The 18466-nt window shown below is 46.4% G+C and overlaps 1 protein-coding gene across 1 annotated transcript in view; it reads left to right on the top strand.

The window, feature by feature from the left end:
• Positions 1 to 18466, top strand: part of LOC147635497 (Cation efflux family protein) — a 65695-nt gene that overhangs the window by 31780 nt on the left and 15449 nt on the right. Inside the window, exons 3-5 of the mRNA XM_086802796.1 lie at positions 13086 to 13125; positions 13330 to 13406; positions 13740 to 13828. Coding sequence (XP_086658922.1) covers positions 13086 to 13125; positions 13330 to 13406; positions 13740 to 13828 — 206 coding nt within the window. The remainder of the gene's footprint in view (positions 1 to 13085; positions 13126 to 13329; positions 13407 to 13739; positions 13829 to 18466) is intronic.

Below are 18466 nucleotides of genomic sequence, written 5' to 3'. Positions count from 1 at the left end.
CTTGGACTCTGCTATGATACTAGAGGGGGAATGACGGATGGAGTCAGACTCCACGGTTGGAGTGACTTAGATTGGGGAGGAGATCCAGACACAAGGAGATCTACATCAAGCTACAATTTTACCCTCAGTTCATGAGTTGTTTCATGGAGTAGCAAGAGGCAACCAACTATTGCCTTGTCGTCTACAGAGGCAGAGTACCGGGCTGCTTGCAAGGTGGTGTGGTTGCAGAGGTTACTTGGCGAGATTGGGTTTCTAGAGGAGGAGCCCACGGTCATCCAGAGTCACCTTGTTTGTGAGAAGTTTTTTGCTGATGACATCTTGCTAGAGTTTTGTTCGACGGAGGATAATGCGGCAGACCTCTTCACAAAGTCTCTACCTCAGGCTATGCTCCGGTAGCACTTCAGCTCCTTGGGGTTGGTTCTACATCCAAGAGCTAAGAGGGGGTGTTAGCAGTCATCTGCTGTCTGTACATTATCTCACAGAGGGCCTTTGTTGTGGGTGTGCCCGCCCTGTACCTTTTCTCATTTTTCCTATCTCCCTGTATTTTTTCCCTGTTTTTTGTGGTTGTGGGACAGTAGATGCTGGCCGACTATGCTTAGTTCTGGGCAACTGGATTTTATCTGGCCGACTCCCATTTTTTTTTGGTCGTGAGCAGTTGAGACTGCTGTCAGCCTATTTTGGGCTGGCCGACCGGCAGTCTTGGACCATATATATATAGTGGGGCTGCCTCCCACACTCCATTGTATTGGGTAGTGTACCGGATCTTTTATATAGTGCAGAGTTCATACAGCTTCGCTCTCTCTTTTGCGTTTTCTCTTCCACACACAGTTCAGCGTTTTCCAGGCTAGTGGATCTCTTGCGTTTGTTCATCTTCATGTTGGTGTCTTGCTACGTTGTGCTCTTAGTAGTTTGTTTCATATCCGCTGCGTATTCTGACAGATGAAACCAGATATAAGCAACTGCGCAAGTTGCGTCTCCAACTCAGCTTCCAACGCCTTGGAAAGACGATACAGAAACTTACTAGGTGGCTCAGCTCCAAGCACCAAATTGATATGATGGTCTTCAGGACGAGAGGGTGGGGGTTTGGGCGGGAGATCATCCTGCAACATGATGTCCTAAAACTGCTGGAGGAGTCCTATCATCTGTGATTCTAATGGAGTCGCGGTGGATGTCGATATCTGTTGTAGGCGGACATAGATCATTGCACACTGTGCTCCCTTTCTGATAGCTCTACTAGCGTGGAGGTAGGAAATGAGTAGAATACCTTGGATGCTCTGATCCTCGCGGATGATAGTAGGCTCAGGCAAACCTTCGATGATCGTGAAGGTTACCTGCCTCCAATCAGGAATGGGTGCATACTGGCGGAACCACTGAATCCCTAGGATCATGTCACTTGAGGAGGGGTGAGACCATAAAATCCCTATGAAACTGGGCCTTCTTGACAATGAAGGTGAACTGTTGAGCTTTCTGGGAGATGATATGGGCCAGGAGTGAACCTGTCCACGTCCAAGTGATAAGGTACTAGGGCACATCTCATCGTGGTCGCTAACTACGGAGAGATGGCATATTCGGAACTGCCCATGTCGAAGAGAACACCAAATTGTTGCCCCTTCATTGTGCCATAAGCTATGATAAGACCTTTCTGACGCTCTTGAACTCTACCCTCTTGCTTATCATCGAATACCACTACGGGTACTGCATTCAAAGCGGGCAAGAGTTGAACAACATTGGTTGTTGAGGGTGGGGCTGGAGGGGGTGGTACAGTTGTGGTGGTAGCCACTGGCTTGTTGCTTGCCTTTTATTGGAACAATCCTTCTTCGCATGTCTCGTGTGGTGGTAGAAAAAACAACGGTTCTCTTTGAAGTACCGTTCCTTCTCATCCGACTGCAGGAATCCTCTGGTAAGGCCCTCCTTGATCTTTTCTTTAGGAGTCTTCTTGGGTGCATCTTGTCGCTCCTTCCCAGTAGAAGAGCTATTCTGGCCCTTCTTCTTCTGGTCTTTATTGTTGGATGTGTTAGAATTATGCATCTCATATGGGATATTTTGTCTATTTTGACGTTTTGTTATTTTGTCCTCCAATCTTGTTGGGTCGGGCAATTCCCATTTGTGACTATATAAGTGACCCCTGTTAGAAGTCATCTCCTGTCTATACATGTACACCAGGGCCTCTGTTGTGGGTGTGCCCGCCCGTATTAGGTGTTTTCTCATTCCCACTCTCCATATTTTTCCCCATTTTTTTTCCTATTTTTACCAGGTGTGGGAGGCAGTTCTGTGGCTCTTGGCTGATCCAGACACTGGCCGACTGTGCTGGTAAGGGTGTCCTAGATGCTGGCTGTTTGCTCCTTCTGGTCCCGGACCTCTCGTGTGTGCTGGCCGACTGTGTACAGCTGGCCGACTGGTGGATACAGCTGGTCGTGGATATTTAGGTCCAGTTGGTTGCCTTTTCTACAGGCCGATTGCATGTTTGGGGCCATATAAAATGGCCCCATGGCCCCCACACCATTGTATCATTTTTTTGGGGATTTTCCTTGTGTATATAGAGCAGAGTTACATGCCTCTCTCTCTCTTTTTTTTTTTTTTTCGTGAAATGGTGTTTTATATTATATGTAAAAATGTACATCAGCCAAATGGCTCACACAGAACCTATGGCCCCAAAAAAACCCCCACAAAAGATCCTCTAAAGGATCATGACCATGCAAACCTGTACACTAATAAGAAAGCCTCCTAGCCAAATAAGCATCCCAGATAAAAGCATCAAAGATGAGCCAGCCGAGCCGCCGTAGACCATAACGAAATAACATTTGCATCCAGTAGCTGAGCTGAGAGAAGAGAAGAAAACTGCCAAAGCAGCAAACCGCGGATACGTAGAATGTGCCCATGTATTACAGACAAGGAATCAAAGATGAACCCATTCCGTGTAGTCCAAATATGCCAAAGTCCTGTCCATCTAAGGAAATGGAATATCACAAGGTGACTGTCCGAAGTAATGACTTGAGGACAAATCCCAAATATCCACTGATCAGCCGAAACAGTAGACCTCTCTACTGCCTCCCAAATGCGAGAGACAAAAGACCAAATCTGACGGGCCACTGGACAACTCATGAACAGATGCATAACTGTTTTAGTGCATGTCGTGGAGAAGAAGCAAGAGGCCAATGTAATTTTACGACGGCTGAGCTGATCCCGTGTAGGTAACCCTCCCACCAACATCCTCCAAATGAAAACCTTACCTTGGTAAGGGAGTTTAGACTGCCTCTCTCTCTCTCTCTCTCTCTCTCTCTCTCCATTGCTGTATTTTTCTGCACTTGCTCTTGTCTTCTCAGATTTTGTCATCATCTCTGCTGCATATTCTGACAACCCCTGCCCACCATTGTATCTCACCTACTCATTGCTAATCAAGTCAAGCATTGTTCGCCTACATCTCTCTCTCTCTCTCTCTCTCTCATTTTCCTTGCATTGTCTATTGTGCTTCCGCGTGGTCATTTCTGACAGGATGCCCCCTTACCTGACTGTTGGGTAGATGCCTGGTTCTGCCGGGTGGTCTGCATTTGCTGCTGTTGGGGTTTCAGGTCGACTGGAGCGGTTTTGGGCTTGGCTCCATTGAGCATCATCTCGTGGTTCTGCGCAAGAGTCAAAGCCCCCTATCATAACTCTAGGGTTCGAAGTTTCAAACGGGGAATCAAATGTTTGGATCCAATCCCCAAATTAACTCCTTCAGCTTCTCCTCCTCGGACTTCGCCAACTATTGAGCTGATGTGATCATTTTGTTGTAGTAGGTGAGCACAGGGGAACTGTTCTGGGTGAGTTTGTAGAACTCGTCTTCGAGATTGGTCATGTATTGCGGAGGTAGAAACCTTGTCTTTAGATCGGACACAAAGGTGTCCCAATCATAGTTCAGTAAGCTAGTGTAGGAATCTGTGTGCAAATGGGACCAATGTTGCCACCAAGTGACTGCATCACGTGTGAGGTGTGGAGCCACCAGGTGGACTTGGTCTTGGGGATCTGTGATCTTGGAGAGTGGAAAGTGGGCATGTGATATGCAGCGGAAGTCTTTGTATTGGTTGATCCTGTCACACAATATGCTCACACCGTCTTCTGTATCTGAGTTTCGTGAGTTTAGCAATCCATTTCATTTACTTCAAAACTTTAAAGAGATGAGAGAGAGAGATATGAACACTGTACACCAGATTGGGTCCCGAATTACCCACTGAAGGGCCCCCTATCCCAATAACGAGATAGTATTTGCTTTATTACTTTAGAGAGAATGACTTTGGACTGTAGATAAGCCAAACGCAAGATCTCAGAGGATCGGAGAGTGGCTGATCTGTACACTGCTGTAGAAACACCTCAATGACTTGATCTTGAGCCTATGCACTCCTCCCAAGGGCATGAGGAAGGGCTGCACACCTGAGGCTCAAAGAAGAAGAAGGTGGACTGTACTACACACTGTTAGAATGCTGAAAACACATATGAATGCTGTGTTACCTTCACCAGATGACTGCTGAATGTGTGGATGATGCTTGGAAGGCTGGACACTGATGCAAACAACAGTTTCAGGGCTGGAAACTGCTGTAGACTGTTGCTTCAGGGCTGGAATCTGCTGTGGACAGAAACGCTGAGCTGTGGAGGATGCTGTGGACTGAAACGCATGTGAATCTGGGACTGCAGGAGCTGCTGCTGTACGGCTGGGACAGAAACGCAGCACTGCTGCTGCTGGATTAGAAAACGCAGGTGTATACAGGCTGCAAACTGGCGTTGAACTGAAGGTGAAGGGTATGCTGAATCTGGGCCTGAACTGAGTGCTGAATTCAGGGCTGAATGCAAGCACCTAGGGCTGAATGAAGCTAGGGTTTCTCAAGGGCTGGAGAAGCAAGCTTATGGGCTCTAGGGTTGGATTAGTCTTGGGCTGAAAGCAAGAGAGAGGAGAGCTCTTAGCACAATGAAGACTGAATGAGCAAAAGAGGCTCTAGGCAAGCCTATTTATACTAACTGGAGGTTGGTCATTTAATAAAGTTAATATTTATAAATGCCCAATAATGCAAAGAATGCTAAATAAATACTAATAAATATGGGAAAAATACCAGATAAATCCCAGTAAATTCCCTAAGGCTTTGGGGATGTTCTAAATGATGCACAGGCATATGTATGCATATTATGCAAGATGCAGAATGCTTTCTGATGCAAACCCTAAGGCTTCTACCGACTCTACATGCATGAATGATTCTCTCCAAGTGGGTTAAGGGACTTGACTGACTGACTGACCCACTAAGGCTGAGGAATGACCTACGTAGCTCGTGCCTGACTTATCCTGGACTGAGGATGTACAATGGGGTCACGGCGTACGACAAATATCATCCTATTGGGTTCTAAAACTGTACAACTGTTGCACTTCTGATGAGCCATCTTGTCACCATGCACTGAGTGCAGAGTGCATGTGACATTCCCTCCTGATTAGCTTGGCGGCAGGTTCATGGCTTCCAAGTAGTCCGCCAATAACTGGGGGTACTCCTGGAAGAACTCCTCGTCGAGCCATACGGCTTCGTGGGTGCCTCGATCTCGGAACTTCGTATAGAACTGACGAATCCGTCGACCGGAACCATGCTTCCATCGATGAAGAAGGATCTGCTCAGGCTCAATAACTTCTGCCTCGTCTACCACGTCTGGCTGCTGTTCATCTGAAACATCAAACACTTCTGGACCAACATATGGTTTTAGTCAAGAAACATGGAAAACATCATGCATTGTCCAACTGGCAGGCAACTTTAACTTCATGGAGACATCACTTAACTTCTTAACTATTGGAAAAGGGCCAAAACTACGGAATGAAAGCTTGGGACAACGTTTGTCCACTTGTTTCAATCTCTGCTTCATGATACGCAAATAGACCCAATCCCCTTCCTTGAAGTGGACATCTCGTCTAGATTTATTTGCCTGTCTGCTATATGCTTCCTGAGCTTTGGTCAAGCGGTCCTTGACTGACTCAATGATCTCGGAAAATGCTTCCGTGGTTTTATTAGCCTCTAAAGATGGAGACACCATTCTCGTCATAAGAGAAAAAAAACGGCGACCAAAGGCTGCTTCATATGGAGTCCGTCCGACACTGGATGAATGCGTGTCGTTCAAGATAGCTTGGACCAACGGAAGATAGTGCTCCCATTTGGACTGCTGGTCATGACAATATGACTTGAGGACATCAAAGGCCAACTGATTATAAATTTCTGTCTGGCCATCTGTCTGGGGATGGAATGCACTAGACAACTGCAACTTAGTTCCAAAGTTTTTAAATAATGCCCTCCAGAAATACGAGGTAAACTTGGAATCTCTGTCTGATGTTATGGTGCTAGGCAAACCACATATTGGATACCAATGCTTGAGAAACAGACGGGCTACGTCCTCGGCTGTGGCGGTATGCTTGCATGGGATGAGCATGCAGAACTTACTAAAGCGATCCACAATGGTAAAACACTGAGTGTTACGTGATCCAGTGGATGCTGGTAGAGGCCCTACAAAGTCCATAGATATGTCGATGAAAGGTCCGTCGGGGATAGGCAAAGGTTGAAGTAAACCTGCCTTCTTTGTATGGGGAACCTTGACTTTTTGACAAATCTTACAGGCTTGTACATGTGCATAGACATCACGCCTCATCTTTGGCCAATAAAAGGACCGTTCTAATTTCTCGAGGGTACTGTTGATACCCCTATGTCCTCCAACTAAGGAGTCATGGGCATCGTGGAGAAGAGCGGAATGCTTTTCCCGAGTAACACCGAGACGGTTCTTGTAGAACAACCAACCGTTCTGTACTGAATAGTGGCCAGGCTCAGAAGTGAGGGCCAAACTATACTGAGTACCGAACTTAGGGGAGTCGACATATTGGTCTTTCAAACTATCCAAGTCCTTCCCCTTGATTTCGAGAATGGTAGCTTCTTGGACTGCCTGGATGCTGGACTTTCGACTGAGAGCATCTGCTACTGGGTTATGCTTACCAGGGATGTATTCAATCATACCTCCAAACTGTTGGAAGATTTGACTCCACCTGGCTTGTCGATCACTCCACTGGGTACTTGGCATAGTCTGAAGCCACTTAAGTGCTTGGTGGTCTGTTTTCACTGTGAAAGCCTGTCCATAAAGAAAAGGCTTCCAATGTTTGAGCGCTGTGATCACACCCAAAAGCTCTTTGTCATATACCGAATAATTCTTTTCGGCGACATCCAACTTTCTGCTATAATACGCCACGGGTCTATTGTCCTGCTAGAGGACTGCACCTATGGCTACATTGCTGGCATCGGTGATGACCTCGAAAGGTTCGTCCCATGATGCTAACTTTAATACAGGTGCTTCTGAGGCAACTTTCTGGAGTGCACGGAATGCATCAAGTGCCTTACCTGTAACTGAGACTTTCTGCTTACGAGTCTTCACCCCCTTGAGCAAGTCGGTAAGAGGTGCTGCAAGGTTGGAAAACTGATGGACATGTGTGCTATAGGCCTGACAAAGACCTACGAATGAACGGATTTCTTGGGCGGTCTTAGGAATGTCCCAATCTAAGATCTCCTGAACCTTTGATGGGTCCAGTCTAATCCCATCGGAACCGATGATGTAGCCCAAATACTGAACTTCTTTAACACCAAAGATAGACTTTTTGGCGTTTATGTAGAGCTGATTATCTCGCAATAGTTGCAAGACTTTCTCCACATCTTTCTCATGCTGCTCCGCAGTGGCTGACAAGACTAGTATGTCATCAAGGAATATGAAAACACACTTCCCAATGTGGACTGCGAAAATCCTAGACATCATCTTAACGTTGCGGGTGCATTTGTAAGCCCAAAAGGCATGACTACGAACTCGTAGTGACCACGCTCTGTCCTGAAAGCTGTTTTTGGAATGTCAGCTTCAAAAATGCGGACCTGATGGTAACCACTCTTGAGGTCGATCTTAGTGAAAAACTTAGCACCGTCTAAACGCTCCAAAATGTACTCTATCCTGGGCATAGGAAACTTATTCTTGATAGTGAGTTTGTTTAATGTCCTGTAGTCTACACAAAGCGTGCAGACTTGTCCTTCTTTTGGACAAATAGGATAGGTGCAGCAAATGGGGAGGAAGAAGGCCGAATGAATCCGGCTCGGAGAAGCTCAGATAACTGCTTTTCCAACTCGCCCTCTAAAGTCTTGGAAAGACGATAGGGAAACCTGCTAGGAGGGTCTGATCCAGGGACCAAATCAATGTGATGGTCCTCAAGGCGAGAGGGTGGGAGATCGTCCCTAAGCATAATGTCCTGGTGTCTGGATAGGAGGTCTGCTAACTGAGGGACTGAAGATGTAATGGATGCTACTAATGAGGGAGGGGCTGTTTGAGCACGAACATAAAGGAGTGCTCCTTCTGCTCCCTTGTTGCGGATAGCTCGTCGGGCCTGGAGATGTGAAATCAATGGGATGCCAAGAATGCTTCTATCCCCCCGAATCATGACAGGCTCAGGAAAACCTTTACAAATAGTAAAAGTGTCCTGCCCCCAATTGGAAATAGGCTCATACTGACGGAACCACTGAATTCCTAAGATCATGTCACACCCTAACAGAGGGGAGACGATGAAATCTCGTTGAAATGAGGCCTTCTGAACTTCAAAGGCAAACTGCTGTGCCTTCTGGGAAATGTGGGTGCGAAGACCAGGTGTAAACCCGTCCACATCCAGATGATATGGGACTAAAGTGCAGTTCAATTTATTAGCCAACTGGGGAGAGATGGCGTCTTCAGAATTGCCCGTATCGAAAAGGACTACAAACTGTCGGCCCTGGGCAGAGCCATAAGCTCGGATAAGGCTTTTCTGAGCAGCATCACTCTCACCCTCCTGCTTAGCATCAAATACCACGGATGGCATAGGATGCATGGAAGGTAAAAGTTGAACTGCATTTGAGGTAGTAGGCGGGGCTGGAGGAGCTGGGGAGGCTGTGGCAACTGTGGCAGAAGGGGCTTTGGCAGCTTGTGCCGCTTGCCATTTGTGGCAATCCTTCTTACCATGCCCTATAATATGACAGAAAAAACATCTATTTTCTGACTGGTACTTCCTTTGCTCCTCTGGAGGAAGATAACCTCCAGTAATGCCTGCTTTAGCCTTTTCATTAGGGGTTTTCTTAGGTTCTTTATCCTTCTTACCCCCTGAACTGGAGCTACTATTGCTGTCCTTCTTAGCATCTTTAGAAGATGCGTTACCTTTCCTTGTCTGTGCAGCTGATTGTTGCTGCTGGGGTTTGGTACTGGACTGAGATGCCTGCTTGGGCTTGCCCCCGTTGAGCTTCATTTCTTCATTCTGAGCGAGAGTCAAAGCCCGGTCATATGTACTTGGTTCAAAGTTACGAACTGTGAACCGAATGTTGGAGTCCAATCCACGAATGAATTTCTCCATCTTGGCCTGCTCAGATAGCCCTAACTGCTGTGCTAAAGTAATAACCTTATCGGAAAACTGAAGCACTGGGGAACCGTTCTGTCTGAGTCCATAGAACTCGTCTTTCAGACCGGTCATGTACTGGGGCGGGAGAAATCTGGTCTTCAGGTCATGGACAAAGATGTCCCAGTCAAAGGCTGTGACACCTGTGGCCTGGTCAGTATGAATACTAGACCAATGCTGCCACCAAGTGACTGCCTCACCACTGAGATGGGGAGCCGCTAAGTGGACTTTGTCTTGTGGGTCTGTGATCCTAGCTAAAGGAAAATGAGCATTAAACTGATGAATAAATTGATTAACTGAAGAATGATCACACTTACCATCATACTTGCTGAAATTCGGTTGACTGCGAATGATGGTGGTTGATGCTGCTGCGGGATGCTGGCTGGTGACACCTATGAGTGGGGAGACTGAGGAGAGCTGCTGATACCTCAAGTGTATGGCCTCCTTTTCCCATTGGTGTTCGAGTAACATACGTTCTCGATCAAGCTCACGTTGGTGTTCCCGAGCGGCGAGTTCAGCCTGACGCCGGTCTTCGTCGATCCTGCGTTGGGCTTCCTCATAGTCCCGTCTTTCTTCTTTTTCTCTTCTCCTTCGGGCCTCGTCCTTTCTCCTTTGTTGTTCCATCTGAAAGAAGAGGGAGATGTAGTCGGGTGCTGCTGCTGCCTCCAAGAGTTGGAGACACTCCATGAGTAGCTGGTTCTGAGCTCTAAGAAGAGCTATGGTGTCTGCTGTAGGCGGAAGAACAAGGTCTCCTTCGGGGGAGACGTCTTCCGGCTGAAGAGTACTCTCTCCTGTAGACATGATGCTGAAGTCGGTGGTCGTGCCGGAACGCAATCTAACCATCCAAGGATGCCCCCACGCTAGGATACGGTGTGTGTGGACAATCTGAATCTGATACCAATGTGATATGCAGCGGAAGTCTTTGTATTGGTTGATCCTGTCACACAATATGCTCACACCGTCTTCTGTATCCTGAGTTTCGTGAGTTTAGCAATCCATTTCATTTACTTCAAACTTTAAAGAGATGAGAGAGAGAGATATGAACACTGTACACCAGATTGGGTCCCGAATTACCCACTGAAGGGCCCCCTATCCCAATAACGAGATAGTATTTGCTTTATTACTTTAGAGAGAATGACTTTGGACTGTAGATAAGCCAAACGCAAGATCTCAGAGGATCGGAGAGCGGCTGATCTGTACACTGCTGTAGAAACACCTCAATGACTTGATCTTGAGCCTATGCACTCCTCCCAAGGGCATGAGGAAGGGTTGCACACCTGAGGCTCAAAGAAGAAGAAGGTGGACTGTACTACACACTGTTAGAATGCTGAAAACACATATGAATGCTGTGTTACCTTCACCAGATGACTGCTGAATGTGTGGATGATGCTTGGAAGGCTGGACACTGATGCAAACAACAGTTTCAGGGCTGGAAACTGCTGTAGACTGTTGCTTCAGGGTTGGAATCTGCTGTGGACAGAAACGCTGAGCTGTGGAGGATGCTGTGGACTGAAACGCATGTGAATCTGGGACTGCAGGAGCTGCTGCTGTACGGCTGGGACAGAAACGCAGCACTGCTGTTGCTGGATTAGAAAACGCAGGTGTATACAGGCTGCAAACTGGCGTTGAACTGAAGGTGAAGGGTATGCTGAATCTGGGCCTGAACTGAGTGCTGAATTCAGGGCTGAATGCAAGCACCTAGGGCTGAATGAAGCTAGGGTTTCTCAAGGGTTGGAGAAGCAAGCTTATGGGCTCTAGGGTTGGATTAGTCTTGGGCTGAAAGCAAGAGAGAGGAGAGCTCTTAGCACAATGAAGACTGAATGAGCAAAAGAGGCTCTAGGCAAGCCTATTTATACTAACTGGAGGTTGGTCATTTAATAAAGTTAATATTTATAAATGCCCAATAATGCAAAGAATGCTAAATAAATACTAATAAATATGGAAAAAATACCAGATAAATCCCAGTAAATTCCCTAAGGCTTTGGGGATGTTCTAAATGATGCACAGGCATATGTATGCATATTATGCAAGATGCAGAATGCTTTCTGATGCAAACCCTAAGACTTCTACTGACTCTACATGCATGAATGATTCTCTCCAAGTGGGTTAAGGGACTTGACTGACTGACTGACCCACTAAGGCTGAGGAATGACCTACGTAGCTCGTGCCTGACTTATCCTGGACTGAGGATGTACAATGGGGTCACGGCATACGACAAATATCATCCTATTGGGTTCTAAAACTGTACAACTGTTGCACTTCTGATGATGAGCCATCTTGTCACCATGCACTGAGTGCAGAGTGCATGTGACAGGGCAACAAACTGGTGGATGAATTGAGTCGCAACCGAATGGTCGCACTTGCCGTCGTGCTTGGAAGTTCAGTGAGGCACGGATGATGGTTGTCGAGGCTGCGGCTGGGGTGGCGGAGGACTGAGAAGGGGTGAAAGAAGTTACCAGAGTCCGCAGTGTTTGTTGGAACTGGTCCCTTCAGTCTACTTGGGCCTATTGCTCATGGTTTGCCTTTGCTTCGAGCTTTGCTTGTGGTCGATCCTCTTTGGCCTTGTGTTTGGCTTTCTTTGTGAGCTGCTCGACCCGTCTGGTTTCATGATCTCGCTCTTCTTTCTTAGTCATCCATCGACACCATTGCTCCATTGAGGAACTTTGTGTGAGGGCAGAAGGACGAAAGGACCAGATGTGCGAGAGATCAGAGCGAATCAACACACAGCATGATATGGGCGAATGAGTGTATGTATAATGATGAATGCAATCCAGTACAAAAGGCCCTCTCATGTGAGGTGACTCTGAGTAGTAGACCGTCGAAGAAGCAAAGATGAGGTTGGAGCTGAAGCACAGTCGGTGATGAAGGCTTGCGTGCAAAGGCACTCCGCAAGGTGCAGACAAACGCAGATCTACAGAGCAGAGAGGGCTGCTGTCCCGGGCAGATGGTGTGCTGCTGTCACGAGGTAGGGTAGCTGTCAAATGAGGTGAGTAGAGATGGGCTGCTGTCCCGAATGGTAGATGTCATCAGAGTGATGAGCAGAGAATGGGCTGCTGTCCCGAATGGGTACTGTAGGTACTGATCTCTGCAGGCTGGAGTGGAGCGCTGCAGGTACAGGTGCAGGGTTGCAGAGATCCGGTGATGGGAATGGCTGCTGCAGAGGTGCTGATCAGGGAGCGCTACTGTTGTGGTGGACAGGGCGTTACTCAAGATCACGATCAGTGCTGTACACAGGGCTGGTGGGCGCTGCAGGAGTGACTGCCGAGATGATGAAACAGGGTGTAGTGGTATGCTGAGAGCGCTGCCTGAAGATGAAGACGCCGACGGGTGCTGCTGATGAAGAATGATGATGATAATTCAGTGTGATGCAGAGGACGCGCCGGCAGCAGCAGTAGATGTATGTTGATTATATGTTGTTGCCTTGCTGAATTATATATGATGTTGGGTTGCTAGTCGGCCCAGGGAAGGCTGTCGGCCAGCAGCAAGACAAAAAATACCAAAATAAAACCCCTTTTGGGCTAGGTAAAATACCATGTTTGGTCAAATGCAGTAAAAACTTAAACATCAGGAGTCATAGCATCAACATTTGTCACTTAGATGATGACTGAGAAGACTTCTCACGTTGTGGTTTGCTAAATTGTGTGTCCAGGTATAAAAGGTTGGAAGTGCTGGCAGCGTTCACTAATGCTGTAAGTGTTTGGCATTGCGAGGAGGACAGTTGTTTGCCTTTGTCCTTTGAGCATTTTATGAGATCTTTTGTATGCTTCAAGTAATACCTTAGTATTGAAGAGCATTTGTCTTTGGGAGTTATAAATTTTAATGATGATTCTTTCTTTGTAACTGAGAATAACGTCCATGTTTTTTTCTTCTTGCCTCATTGTGCGTGTAGGCAGCTGTTTCTACTTTTTCTTTCTTTTTCCCTGGCAGTTGAAGCGCTGCATGCCTTTGTTCAGGATGAGTCTGAACACAAGTAAGTAAAGAGTCTTTCCTGCAAGCATTTTAGCTATTTTATAGGTGCATTCCACAAAGTTATGAGGGTCTTTACACAGTTGCCTACAAAACGTGGACAGGCTTGATTTCTCTTCCCCCGTCCCCCTTCCTCTTGCTTTCTTTTCCCCCTGCCGACAGATCAAGGATTGGTGGGTTGTTTGTGAGGGCCCTACAAAATCTCCATTTTAGTTATCAATTTGCCATCTGCACACTGTTGAGAATGCCGATATTTGTGCTCTGAAATGTGAAAGCGCATTGACAGTAGTTTGGTTGTTTGGTGCTGACATTTGTTGTTATTCGTGTCATCATTCAGGCACTATCTGATTGTATCGGCAGTGACCAATCTTTTTGTGAACCTCCTGGGGGTGTGGTTTTTTCGAAGTTATGCAAGAATCCGTATAGGTGAGAAATCTTGCATCCCTTGCTGTGGATTTGTATAGTACCGTGACCTCCAGGGTTTTTTAAAAATAAAAAAGTGTTTTTGGGTGTTACTTTTTATGAGTAATTTTTTAATGTAAGTGTAATGAAGCTCTATGGTTTCTCTCAGAATTCTATTGAACTTTTGATAGAAGGTATGGGCAAGCAAAGCACCTCACACCTGAGATTGTTGAAGTTCCAACTCATTCTTACTCCTCTTAGGCATTTTTAATGATGGCCCACGTCTTTTTAAAAAAAATCTCATGTCAAAACTTTGAGTATGTCTGGTTAGACAGGTGTATATACACTTGAAGTTTGAAGTTTATTCTGGTTCCTACTTAGAGCATCAATCACAAGTCAGCCCTTTTTGGCTAATCTGATTTAATATGGCCCTAAAACAAAGATGGCCCGTATTCCAGATGGATGTCAAGTCGGCTTTCTTGAATGGAGAGCTTACAAAGGAAGTGTATGTTGATTAGCCGCGGGGATTTGAGCTTCCCGGCAAACAAGATCAGGTGTACCGACTGAAGAAAGCTTTGTATGGTTTGAAGCAGGCTCCACGGGCTTGGTACTAGCGGATTGATGAGTTCTTTTAGAAGCTTGGCCTGCACCGTTCTCATGCAGATTCAAACCTTTATATCCTCCTTGAGAGGGGGTTGGTTGTTATCATTGTGGTCTATGTTGATGACCTCATCTTTACAGGTTCTTATTCAGTGAGGATCCGTTCCGTCATGGATGCTTTGGAGATAGAGTTCGGAGATAGAGTTTAAAATAATGCTTCTGCATTATTTTCTTGGCTTTGAGATTTGGCAGACCCCTAATGGTATTTTCTTCTCTTAGCAGAAGTACACACGGGAGATACTTGACATGACTGGATGCAGATCAGTATCTTCTCCTATGGATACTAGTGAGAAGCTCTCTTCTTGATGCTTCTCCAGGGATTGATCAAGAACAGTATCGGGTTCTCGTCGGTTGTTTGGTTTGGTTGACCTACTCCCGTCGCAATCAGCTTATTGAGTTCTCACACATCTAAACCCCATTAGCAGCATTGGTGGTGTGCTCTCAAGGTTCTTCGGTACTTGCGTGGTACTTTGGACTTTGGCATCTTCTATGGCAAAGGGTGCACTCTTCTTGGATGGTCTGATTCAGATTGGGCTGGAGATCTAGATACTCGGCGCTCGACCATTGGTTGTGTTTTTTTACTTGGGTTAGGACGACTCAGGAGCCATTTCATGGAGCAGTAAAAAGCACCCTACTGTGGCACTTTCCTCTACAGAGGCGGAGTATCGTGCAATTTGTTATGCTGCGTGTGAGGCGATTTGGTTGTGGAGATTTTTGGGAGAACTTGGGCTTTCTTCCTATCGGATCCACTCTTCTTTGGTGTGACAATCAGAGTTGCATCGCCATTGCCAAGGACCCTACGAAACACATTGAGATTCAGTATCACTATGTTCGTGAATGAGTTCTTGCTGGAGATTTGCGTTTGGAGTATTGTCCTTCAGCAGAGAATGCAACAGATTTGTTCACCAAGCCGGTTTCTCAGGCTTCCTTGGCTCCTCATCTTCGGCTTCTCGGAGTTTGTTTAGCATTTGGTGCTGAGAGGGGGTGTTAGCACATTCATCCCCAGTTTTTGCTCATTTTTGGAGTTCCCTTTTGGTCCTTTTTTATGGCCCTTGGTTGTGGGCTGGCCACCCCTTGTTTCCATATTTTTCTGGCATTTTTCCCAGGTCGGGTGATTGATGTCCAGTCGGCTAGCTTCATGTCCCCAGTTGGCCATGTCTTTTTTCTCCAGTCGGCCAGCCCACTCATGCCCTATTTATAGGCGGGCTTGCCTCCTCACTTTTCATTTTGTAGTCTTGATTTGTATCCCTCATTGATGAGACCTTTTATGTCTCTTGCTCGGGACTATTTCATTGCAGTATATTCATCATAGTTGCTTCATATTTCTCTCTCTCTCTCTCTCTCTCTCTCTCTCTCTCTCTCTCTCTGGCACTCTCTCTCAGCACACTCTAGTGCTTGTATGCTTCCCCTCTGTGCACTCTTTCACTGAGCTTGTAAATAATAGTGTTGTGCAGCTGTCGTGGCATTTGAATTCAAGTGCTAACGGCGTTTGCAAGATGAAGTAAGCTTTAGGCTGCTTATCACAATACAAAAAACTGATCTTGGAAAAAATGTTTTAATCGATGAACATGGTGCTTTCACATTCTAAAAGGAATGACATGACCATAAACAACAAATGATTTTTGGAGTCACTATTCAAATAGTCACATCACTCACATGGATTTGTAATACATGTGTAGTGCATCAACTGTAAAAGTAATGTATGCTGAAAGTACGATTGCAGCTAGAGCTGCATGTATATGGTGTAACTAAGCTTCAGTCTAGTAATATGTGACATGTGTTTCGTAAGCTTGTCTATGATTAATGCTAAGCAAAAGACATTAAGGCTAATCTTGTGTTTAGCAAACACATAGAAGACAAGGTAGACCTAATCTATTGTATATTCCAAACATGAATATGTACAATGATCTTGGACCTTGACCTAAGATCCGACTCATGCATGCTAATCTATGTGCTTGGTGATTCCACATCCTGGTCGTGCTCTCGAGACGCTTGTGTTCTTGCCTGCCCTTATACTTGCTAGGAAAGATACTCATGTCTGTGAGCATTAGGATTAATGTATGCACATGACATCCCCTCTTGCTAAGCTTGGACCATTGGGGTACTCCATACACCTTTGCTCCAATTCCGTTTCGGTCCAATTGAAGACTAGAGCTGCCTCGGGTTGCGTGTATGCAGGGGTTTCTACCAACGCTTGTGAGATGCTTGAGAGATCTATTTGATTTTTGTCTTTCCATGCCCTTTTACCTCCTTTATATAGGGGTAGGATGGAAAGTCGTGTTCAGGTCGGTTTTGTCTTTTTGACCTACATAATAATGTTGAAAAAGTAATCTTTGGCCTCCAAACTGTGCCTAAAAGGAGTCCCATCCATGGGTGCACGTTCCGGGAACTTTTGGGCGCGTGTAGGGCCTCAAAATCAGGTCCAAATCTCCACTTCATATCCTTTTGGCTCGATCGTGACTTGGTCTTCCAGTTCTCTTGCCCATTATATGGATCCTTTGGATCTTACGTAGTCTTATCCTCCTCCTCACAGGATTCAAAGAGATTTTCTGGATTCTCGGGTCGACCAGATCGTTATCCAAATAGGATTTGGAGACATCTACCTTCTCGAAAACTCGTCCTCCTCCAAATGGGAGTTGAAGAGATCCACCTGCTCGATCTGGAGTTCCGGTTCTGATTTTGGTTACTTGTATCATTTCGGGGATTCTTTTGTGTATATAGAGCAGAGTTACACGCCTCTACCTCTCTATCTCTTGTGCTGTTATTTTCTGCATTGTGTTTTGCTCGTGTTCCCAGATCTGGTCATCATCTCCGTTGCGTATTCTGACATATTGTTCTTGTGGGAGTAGGGTTCTCTGTCCATAATGAAAGGTTTGAAATGTTGTTTGCGAGGTGGGTGAGCAGCCAGCCATAAAATCAAAACTTTCTGACTGTATGTGGTTGTTTTGACAGGGAGGGTGCAGTGAGCAAGGCTGTTGTGGGTGTTCTGGGTGACTTAGCTGATAGACCAAGCCGTTGTACCTTGTTGACATTGTTCACTCGTGTGTGTGTGTGTGTGTGTGGTGTCTCTCTCTCTCTCTCTCTCTCTCTCTCTCTCGCTCTCTCTCTCAAGTGTACTTCCGCGTGTAACTCGTAACATGTTCTCAGAACATGGGGGGCTTCACGTGTAGTCTTTGGTGATGCGAGAGTAGAGCAGACAAGACTGCATGTGTGCATATTTGTGGACGGAGGCCCTTTTGGTCAGTGTGGCACATGAACCCTCCCATATCAAGCCTTTGAAGAATCTGTGTGCAGTGTCTTTCTTTAAGAGAAGGTTGTGGCTGTGTTTTCTTTCTTTAGGTCTTTGTGCAGTGGTGGTGGCAAGGCAAAGCTGTGTGCAGCAGGCGTTAAGGCAAAGCAAAGGCAACACAAGCAGGGCAGAGCAAGGCTTGCAACAACTGAAGGCGTTGAGAGCAAAAGCAGGGCTGCAAGGTGGAGCACACAGCAGCAAGAAGTGGGCTGAGACAGCCAGGAAGTAGAGGCGGCGGGTACCAACAAGTAGAAGTGGTAGGCAGCAAGATTGTGGTGAAGTCGTCATGGCAACAAGTGCAGAGCAAGGCTTGCAACATCTGAAGGCGGTTGAGAGCAAAAGCAGGGCTGCAAGGTGGAGCACACAGCAGCAAGAAGCAGGCTGAGGCAGCCAGGAAGTAGAGGCGGCGGGTAGCAACAACGAGTAGAGGAGGTAGGCAGCAAGACACTCGTGAAGTCATCATGGCAACAAGTGCAGAGCAGCAGCGTTTTTTTTAGAGGAGGAGAATCGGCGAAGGCAGAGCAAGGCAGCTGCACTTTCCTGTGTCCTTTTGCTTTTCGCTTGCGTTTTCGCTGCTGCTAAGTGACCGTTTCACACCAGGTTATAGTAAAAAGGGATTTGGCTCTCTCTTGGGGTTTGTCCCCGTGACCGGCCAAGATCTTTTGGAGTCTTGAAGTGAAAGGTGATGTAACTCGCGGCGGTGCCTAGGGGAA

The sequence above is a fragment of the Cibotium barometz genome, chromosome 9 (genome assembly GCF_041138505.1).
Source record: "Cibotium barometz isolate CiBa-2024 chromosome 9, ASM4113850v1, whole genome shotgun sequence".
In the NCBI taxonomy this organism is placed as follows: Eukaryota; Viridiplantae; Streptophyta; class Polypodiopsida; order Cyatheales; family Cibotiaceae; genus Cibotium; species Cibotium barometz.
Note: the sequence above shows the minus strand (reverse complement) of the source record. Positions and strands in the feature narration are given on the sequence as shown.